The following is a 10,000-nucleotide window of genomic DNA, read 5'->3' as shown; positions in this document are numbered from 1 at the left end:
AGTTTTTCAATTCAGCCTTACCAGTTTGAACCGCGTGTGAGCTCTGATGAAGCGGATAGCAACCCCGAAGACGTAGGCGACAAATGTATGGGAAGCGATGAAGAAACAAATGTAATACTGCAAAATTTAGATTGGTATGTTGTACGAGTTATCCGTTAATTGTAATTCTATAACAGACTAAGTGATAAATAAACTCAACTCTCAAGTGAAGCTATGATCTTCGCAGTTATGAGCGCAATTTTTGCAATTGCGTAGAGAAGCCTGAAAAATTCAGGCCTTCAACGGGGTTTGAACCCGTGACCTCGCGGTTCCGGTGCGACGCTTTAACCAACTGAGCTATGAAGCCACTGACGTTGGGAGCTGGTCATTTGTGGGTTCTAATGGTCCCTTGAGGAATGAATCAATGATGAAATGGTATATGAAATGAATCTTATATGAATCATAGCTCCACTTGATTTCATATCCGCAGTTCATATATGAATTTTCTCCAAAATGGCTGATTTTTATTTGCATTTTCGGTCGTCTTTCAGGTACAATATTAAGGTACAATATTAAGGTATTATTCAGGTACCATTGATTCGAATGAAACGATATGGGAATGATGTTATCAAAAACTGAGACATGGGACAGAGCACAAATATACAATGTTACCCTGGAGTTCCCCTTTAAGGAGCCGTTTTTCTCATGTTATGACCAAGGTTACAATTTAAGCAATCATTTTACTTTTCACTCTTTTTATTCAGCTCTTAGTCAGCCTTATATTCAAGACAAACAGGGACAGCTATTTATATTCCATAAGTTTTTTCTTAACTGTTTCGACATTCACTTCTGAAGGAAAGGTTGGGAGAGCGATTGAAACAACAATTTATTTACTTATTTGCAACACAACAATACAACAATGTACATAAAGAATGAAATCAACTAATGACAAACAGCATACTACACAAGTGAGGGGTTAGTACCAAACAGACGAGCAGTTTTCAAGTTTCCATTGCCATTCAATTTTCCTCTGTAATTCTACAAAGTTGGGCGTCTTAGAAAGTGTTTTACATGTGTATAAATAATATTTGGTGTATAGAAGGAGAATATGTAGTCTGCGTTCTTGGGCGTTCGTCAGTTTGCATTTTTCCTCCTTTATATGGAATAGAATCTGTTCATTCGGGGGAGTAAGTTTTAAGTTGCTTACATTATTGAACCATACAATATCGGTGTAGATTGAGGACGTAGTAGAACAGTCCAAAAATGTATGAAGTATAGAATCTTGACTTGAACATAGAGAGCATTGATCATCGACTGTAATTTTAAATCTTTTCAGTTCTCGCTTAGTAACAGTTATCCTATGCAGAAGCTTAAATAAGAATTGCCTTAGTTTATTATCTTTAGTTATTTTATATATCTTTTGAAAGTTAGCTTTCCAGGAAACAAACGAATCAAGGAAGAGTTGTTCCCAAGCTTTCACACCAGTAGGCACAATGATACAGTTTTCATTAAAAAGTTTGTAATAACGTTTGCAACTCATTTTGACCAAGGGGAGCGAAAGGTTTTTAGTTAACTGAAATATATCTTCCATTTTGAAGAGATCATCAGGCGTAATTTGCGTTTTATATGCACTACATTTAATCCCGCTGGGAATAGCAGCAATCATTTGAAAATATTGAAGAAAATTAATTTCTAAATCAAATTTATCCTGAAATTCTTGGAAAGACAAGCACTTTCCGTCTTCATTAAGCAAATGTTGCACCAAAAAGATTCCTTTTTCAAACCATGTTTTCCAAAGCAATGTTTTCCCCTCAATCTTTATTTCCCTATTATTCCACAAGACAAATTTCCATCGCTGGTCAAGGTCGTACATATTAACAAGTTCCTGAAAGTATTCTAGCAGTTCTTTACAGAACAGGGACAAGCTTGAATCGATGCATTTTATATCGTAGTTACAATTTAGTAAAAGGTTAGGCCACCATGTCTATTAAAATAGCAATTTGGAATTGTCTTCCAGTTAGCATCGCTGCCATCTAGCACTCTGCCAATCCAGCTCAGATGAAGGGACTTTGACATAGTTCTGAAATTAATAAAATTTAATCCTCCATCTACAAGAGGTTGATAAATCACTTTTCTCTTGATTTTGTCTTTCTTATTTCTCCACGGGAAAGCAAAGAGTTCAGCTTGCGTTTTTTGAATAACATTTTCAGGGACAGTAAGCATCGAAGCAGTGTATATCAACTGAGATATTCCAAGTGTTTTCGCGAAGAGCGTTCGGCCATAAAGAGAAAGGTCACGCGTCTGCCACATATTCAGTTTCGTCTTCATTTTTTGAATTCTGCTAAAAAAATTGGCCCCATTAGTTTTTTGTTGATCGTATGATATATATGTACCACGGATTTGTATAGGTTCTCTTATCGATGTGAAATTCAATATCTTATTCTTGCACTCTTTCTTCGATCCAATCCACATAGCCTTTGTCTTTGTCGCATTTAATTTGAGACCTGATATTTCACCAAAGATGTTAATACAATGCAAAGAAGCCTTAAGGGAGTCTATATCACTTAAAATGAGTGTTGTGTCATCGGCAAATTGACTTCACTTCTTGAGAGTTTGGAAGAGAGATACCTTTGCACTCTGGAATATAACGGAGTTTCAGTGCTAACAATTCAATAGAAAGAATAAATAAGTATGGACTAAGCGGACAGCTTTGCCGTACCCCTCTTAATATTTTAAAGTAATTAGTCATATAGCCTCCATTCATCACTCCACTTTCGACATCGTTGTAGAGGACTGTAATCCATTTCCTAAAAGCTGGTCCAAAGTTAAAAACTTTTAGAGCCCTATGCAAAAAATCCCATTCTAGTGAATCAAAAGCCTTTTCAAAGTCTACAAAGAGAAAGATACCAGAGATATTATTGCGATTGGTGTACGACATTAAGTCATTTAGAAGCCTAATATTTTTCCCTATATACCTTCCTTTAATAAAGCTAGTTTGGTCAGAATGAATTAGTTTTGGCAAGAAAGGTTCCATACGCATTGCTATGATTCTTGCAAGAATTTTATAATCCACATTAAGAAGAGTAATGAGTCGCCAATTTCTTAAATCGTTTAAGTTCTCATCGCCCTTGGGGATTAGATTGATAATTCCTCTTGGTTGGGAAATCGAGAGTTTGTTTTCTTGAAAAGCTTTATTATAAGAATCCAACAAGTTAGGTCCGATTAGTGCTATAAAGGTTTCGTAAAATTCGACAGGAAAGCCATCGTCACCCGGAGTCTTGCCCTTTTGAAAATATTTAATAGCATTTTTCATTTCTTCAATTGATAAGTCGTGTTCCATTAGATCTTGTTCGTCCTTTGTTAGCTTAGGCATCTCTAGCTCTTCCACGAATGAGTCAAAGTTAGCTTCATTCAAAGTTTCATCCTCCACTATTTGACGACTCAAAAGTTGTGTAAAGTGTTCCTCGATTTTGTTACCTATGTCCTTGATATTGGTTAATGGCTCAGCAGGATTCTCAGTTTTTAGTTCCTTGATTAGTTTCTAAATTAAAGAAATACTTTGTAGGCTTTTCTCCCTGCTCAATCCAGCGGGACTTAGAACGAAACATTGTCTCTCTACCTTTCATGTCATATAAATCTTTCGGTTGCTTTTTAGCTTCTTCATAGTTATTCAAAGTATTGGTATCAAGGCAAAGGTCGTTACATATATTCTGGTCTAGCTCGTTGACTTCATTTTGCAATTCTATTTCTTTTTGTTTTACTTCTCGCCTTTTTTTCTTGGAGTAGGTGATAGTGAAGGCACGAATTTCCATTTTAATCATTTCCCAAAGTAATCGTTTATTTTTAAGATCCTTATATTTATCTAAAATTTCTGGGTATGTCCTGTTAACAAGTTGAACGAAATTTTCATCCTCCAACAGCTGGTTATTAAATTTCCAGGACCCTGGGCCCCTTGTAAAATCTCCATGAATTTCTGGAGATAAAAAAGTTGCCTTGTGATCAGGGGCAATAGACACACGGATTTCCGCCTTTTTCACACGAGCAGTGATTGAATTGGAGATAAAAAAAATAATCAATTTTCGATTACATCTTTAAGCTTTTTTGATGAAATTTACGATAAATATCATTTAGGCAAATTCCTTCATAAAGCGGATGATCGAGTTCCTATATTCTGTTTCACTCCAAGGGAGACCACCTGCTTTATCTTTTGGCGTTAAAGTGCAATTCCAATCCCCTGTGATTATTAATTTTGTAATATCTGTTTTAGCTATAAGATCAGGTACAAGGTTTTTAATAAAACTCAATTTTTCATTATGCTGATTTGGCGCATAGATATTGACCACAAAAAGTTCTTCGTCTCCCGCTATAAGTTTAACTATAATGTATCTACCATTTGGATCACTGCAAATAATATCAAGACTGAGATGAGCGTTAGATTTCAGAAGGATACATACACCCCTAGAATGTTCCGACCCATGAGCAAATAAAGTTTGTCCTTCCCATTCCTCAGACCAGATATTCTCATCCTTTTCCTGTGAAAAAGTTTCCTGAAGACAATATAGTGTCGCCTTTTGGTTCTTTAAATATGAGAAGATTCCTCTCCCTTTGATTTGATTACGGAACCCCTTAACATTAAGACTAATTCTCAACGATTAACGGCTTACCTCCTTTTCAAGCTTTGCCAGTTTCCCTGCTTGACCTGAATTCGAAAAGTAAATATGTCTTTAACAAATTTCAATGTACTCGGCTCATAATTTGGTTACAGTATTTCGCGGTAGACGAAATAATGAAGAGTCAATGAAAGGTAAGATCAGTCTCTCCGCCGCAGAGGTTTGAAACGTTCGTTAAAGAACACCTGTGCCTGCACTCAGATCGTTCAGTGGAATTTCCCCACCCAGAAAAAAAGGAATAAGAGAGAGGTAAACTGTAAACACCGATCAGTTAAATGAAACTTCTAACTCGGAACTAAGCTGAAAAGAATAATTATTATCACGGAGTGTTCATCATTTATCATAATTTCTTTGGACTCCAAAGAGATGAAACTGTTTCAATTTGTTCGGAATGATTCTTTTTACTTCACTTCACGTTACCCGTGGGCGGTTTTAGTGCTAAAACAAAATCTCTTTTGATTCAAATTAAATGCTTGATTCTTTAACCGGCTGAGAGAATTAACAAGCAGAACCAGAAAAGAAGATCGAGTATCTATTATAAGGAGTCGTACATTCCCCAACCCGTCATATTTTGTTCACTGGAAACCCGCAGACCGCTTTTGTTTTCTCTTGAAGACCGAAACCACCCTACTAGCAGCTGACGATTATCATCTAAACTCATCTCTTAACAGTACCTAAAAAATTCTTTACGATATGTTAGGTCAATGAAGTAGTATTTCTCCTCAAAGAGGCCAGAACAATTCGTTTCTAACTCCATTCAGATTCAGTAACCAGCATGCAAAAAAGTTTTGACGTCTTATAGGCTGTGCGCAAACACACACAAAGATTGCTCAAGATATGTTTGAATGACCGCCACAAAAATACACCAAAGAAAACGAAAATCGCGAGCAAACATTTATGATTTTCCGCAACCACGCGATAATTTCTTAAACCCTGAACCGCCAAAAAAATTGGCCAATCAAAAATGACTTAAATTTCGCAACTGCCAGAGTATAATAGACTCCCAAGGCTGGGTCCCATTGAAAGCTGACAGCCCCTACACAACTTACTTTCGTCATTTGTGTTTCCTCCATTAGCAAAGCAGGAAATAGCGTCTATCTAATTGAAGGGAGCAAATATTTTAACATAAAATTAAAGGCAAAACGAGGGTGAATTCTGAAACTGAATTTGCCTAAAAACGTACGTGAACTAGTTAGAAGGACAAGAAGTAAAACCACTCAAGATGGATGCCATGATTGTTATACACACCCCAAAGCATGCTGGAGCCTAACAACGCAGGGGATAAGGTGTAACAACCCCCTTTTTCCAAACGAAAAAACAAAACCTTATCATAACAGAGTATCTCAATATGAACAGGCTATCGAGAAAAGACTGAAAGACTTTCACGTGGTCCCACCTAAGAGCATTTCCCTAACGAAGACTGAGTATTCAATGTTCAAGTATCCAAGTGTCACAAAATATAGAAAGTCTCAATCTGTTCCTGCAAATTCAGGCGGGTTGGTGGTCTCACGAGTTTGCCTGAGAGAGTCCTCACTTCCTTTAGTGGTGCTGGATTGCACTGTGCGTTACTGTTGATCAACTACTCTGTGGACTGAGATGATTCGTGCACTCTTAGAGATCTCTTAGAGATCTGATTAACTGCTGAATCTGTACTTTGGTGCTAGACTTGTGGACTTGCGATAGCTGGGCTTGGGCTCTTTGCTGGGGGACGTTGGTTCCTGCCTTACTATTTCGATAATTCCTTGCGGCCAATGCCGAGAGGAGGTCACGTGATCGAACCCATACTCAGAGACAAACTGCTTGTACTCAGTACTCAGCGCAGTGACGACGCGACGACTGTTTTGCTATCAAAATGAACGACTTTTGTACATTTGATAATTTAGAATGATTGAGAACTTTGATCTAAGTTACATCATTGATTTCCGGTGATAAGTAGTTTTGATTGACAATTAGTTTTGTAATTTCTTCGTTTTTCATCTGTTGTTTCCACCATTCCGACAGTGTGTTCTACTGTGTGAACCTCAATATGTTGATCTGAACATCTTGCTAACCAGTTTTGGTACACCTCAGCTAACCTGTTTGTCATTTACTGGATATCGCCACAGACGTAGCCTGGATTTGTGCAAATTTCAGTGCTGTTAACTTAGGTCAGTTTCGAGAAACAGTTTTACCACTTAAATGACTCAACTCGTGTAATTTTCTTTTTACATCGAATAAACAATAATTAAGTATACGATTTGCAATATCCATTGGATTGATACCAGTGGTCATACCGGGCCAGAAAAGGGACACCAAAGTGTATTTGTCGGGATTTTGTCTAGCATGGCTGGTCTCATTGACGTTGGGATGACTGCCTGCTGCCCTTTATATAGTATGCCATCTGCCAGAGATAATTCATCTTTGAAGGTGAACTAGGGACGCACTAAGGCTCAGTTCAAACGTCGAACTTTATACGTGCGGAACCTAATACCAATTTGGGTCGACCCAAATAATTAAGTTCGGCACATCGCGCAGAATGGTGCGAAACATCCGGGACCTCATCTACGCTTGCACCGCTAAATTTGAAATGTTTCCGCCACCCAGTAGAGATGTTGAACAATCATAATGACTATAAGAAATGTTGGACACTGACTTACTTGAACGTCAAACGACGTTCTCAAAAAACTTGGTAAAGGCGTTTCGATCGAAAACCTTCGGTCAACCTCGGTTTGAATTTCAAATTTACCTGTAACACGTATATGCGTGACTACAAGTACACGTGATCTCTGCGCGAGGCGAGGAACATTATGCAAGTGAAACATAAATGTCAGGAATTTCTATATGTTCATTCCCCGCATTCTGGTCTCTCTTTGAATGCCAAGCCTCCAGGAAAAGTCTCTTGTGATAGTTAACTGCCTTGTTAACTATAGTGGCGTGGTCAAAGTCCATATTATGGCCAAATTGGTTTGCGTGTTGCGCAATTTTAGAATTGCCGTCGCAAACACGGACAGCTCTTCTATGTTCACTAAGCCGTGTGGCAAGAGCTCTATCCGTTTGGCAATAATATGTGAAATCGTAATTAAGGCAGTTTACTTCGTATACAATACATCGAGACTGAAACAGGGTTGTTTTGCGAATTTGACACAAAGATCGCAATCGCCAACTCTTGACGTTGACCACTGTATCTGCCAGGTTAAAAATTTACTATCCTAGACGAGATCATTTATCACCAGGTAATTCCATCGTTTTGGAAATAGCAGCTGCTTTATTTTTCATCAGTGTCACACTTCTTGCCGATTTTGTGGCTCATTTTGTTGAAACTCAAGCACACGTCCAACAGACCTGTTCATTTTCGTGATTTATGCACGCGCTGCGGGCCTATTGGCGATATGGCTTACACTCTTACAACCCAATGAAAGACATAGTGTGTAGTGCACCACAAAAAGTGGTATACCAGTCCAAATTACACATCAAAATTCGGGATTGTGATTGGCTAATAAACAGTAGGGTTTGGTCAGAACCAATCAAATCTTTTGTTTCTCAATTCAAGCGCGCGCCCTGGAAATAAGAATTGCTAGAAGTACGTTCTTATTAACTATGTAAACAGAAAAAAAATCAGATTTTTGGGGTTTACATGCCCTTTAACCATCTCAAACTTTGTGCCTAAAGTGATGAGTGGTTTAAAACCAACTTTGACTCCGTTGTTGCGTAGCACTCTCGAGATCACGAGAAATATTCCGTTAAAAATACACTGCATTTGGGGAAAAAATAAGAGACCAATTAATTACTGAGGATGAAATCATGGTTTCATTCGATGTGGTTTCTCTGTTTACGTCAATCCCTGTGGAATTGGCTCTGCAGGTCACCCGTGAAAGATTAGACCGTGATAATAACCTAATAGCGCGCACTAACGTTTCCAAGGGTAACACAATGCGATTGTTAGAGTTCGTTCTGCAGAACAGCTATTTTACTTATGAAAAGGAGCACTATCATCAAACGTTTGGCTGCGCCATGGGCTCGCCTGTGAGTGCAACCATAGCCAACCTGGTGATGGAGTTTGTAGAGGAAAAAGCAATTTCCACGGCCGCCCACCCTCCAAGATGGTGGTATAGGTACGTCGATGACATCCACGTTTGTCTGCCAAAGGCGTACGTGCAGGAGTTCCATGCCCACTTCAACTTTATTAACCCACACATACAATTTACTAGTGAGGTTGAGAGCTACAACGGTCTCTCCTTTTTAGACACTTCAACAGATAGAGAAAACGGTCTGATACAGGTCAACGCGTACCGAAAGCCAACACACACTGATAAATATCTTGATTTCTACTCTCATCATCCAGCTCAACACCAAAGATCAGTAGTTAATACACTCCTTGATAGAGCGGAGAAAATCCAGTCAACAAATAGAGGGAAACGCAAAGAAAAGCAACATGTTATGAAAGTCTTGATGAACAACAACTATCCCTTGCAATTTATCAAGAAATGTGACTCCGCACGCAAAGCTAGGAATCGCGACTCCAACACTATCAACACTGCAAATGAAGTAACTACACCATTTGTTGCCCTACCCTACATGAAAGGCGTAAGAGCAAGAGTGTCGAGAGTGCTACGCAACAACGCAGTCAAAGTTGGTTTTAAACCACTCAGCACTTTAGGCACAATCTTTTCAAGACCAAAGGACAAACCAACCCTGTTTCGGTCTCGATGTATTGTATACAAAGTAAACTGTCTTGATTGCGATTTCACATATTATGGCCAAGTTGATAGAGCACTTGCCACACGGCTTAGTGAACATAGAAGAACTGTCCGTGTTTGCGACAGCAATTCTAAAATTGCGCAACACGCAAACCAATTTGCCCATAATATGGACTTTGACCACGCCACTATAGTTGACAAGGCAGTTGACTAGACCAGAATGCGGGGAATGAACATATAGAAATTCGTGACATTTATGTTTCACATATATAATGTTCCTCTCCTCGCGCAGAGATCACATGTACTTGTAGTCACGCATATACGCAAATATAAATGATTGAAAGAAGCCGTCGCTTTTTTGTCAAATTCAAACCGAGGATGACCGAAGGTTTTTGGTCGAAACGTCTTTACCAAGTTTTTTGAGAACGTCGTTTGACGTTCAAATAAGTCAGTGTCCAACATTTCTTATAGTCATTATGCAAAGTCCTGACTGCAATTTCAGCATATTACGTTGAACAATCATTTAAGACCTTTTAGACCTCTCTTGACCTTGGAAAAGTAGTATAAAACCAGCTGCTATAATTCGCATTTTTTGGTCTTTTTAGTATGGGAGAAATACTCATTAAAAATTCATAAAGATTTTTCTTCTTGCTTAGAAACTTATTTGTTAAGGTT

At 38.4% G+C, this 10,000-nt stretch overlaps 1 protein-coding gene across 2 annotated transcripts in view; it reads right to left on the bottom strand.

Annotated features, from left to right (window-relative positions):
* LOC137973545 (uncharacterized) overlaps positions 1–10,000 on the bottom strand; it is a 39,836-nt gene that overhangs the window by 1,065 nt on the left and 28,771 nt on the right. For both annotated transcript variants that reach the window (XM_068820377.1, XM_068820378.1), the window contains exons 3-4: positions 5,699–5,747; positions 4,644–4,678 (exon numbers count right to left, since the gene is read on the bottom strand). In XM_068820377.1, the coding sequence (XP_068676478.1) occupies positions 4,644–4,678; positions 5,699–5,747 (84 nt within the window). The remainder of the gene's footprint in view (positions 1–4,643; positions 4,679–5,698; positions 5,748–10,000) is intronic.

The sequence above is a fragment of the Montipora foliosa genome, chromosome 10 (genome assembly GCF_036669935.1).
Source record: "Montipora foliosa isolate CH-2021 chromosome 10, ASM3666993v2, whole genome shotgun sequence".
In the NCBI taxonomy this organism is placed as follows: domain Eukaryota; kingdom Metazoa; phylum Cnidaria; class Anthozoa; order Scleractinia; family Acroporidae; genus Montipora; species Montipora foliosa.
Note: the sequence above shows the minus strand (reverse complement) of the source record. Positions and strands in the feature narration are given on the sequence as shown.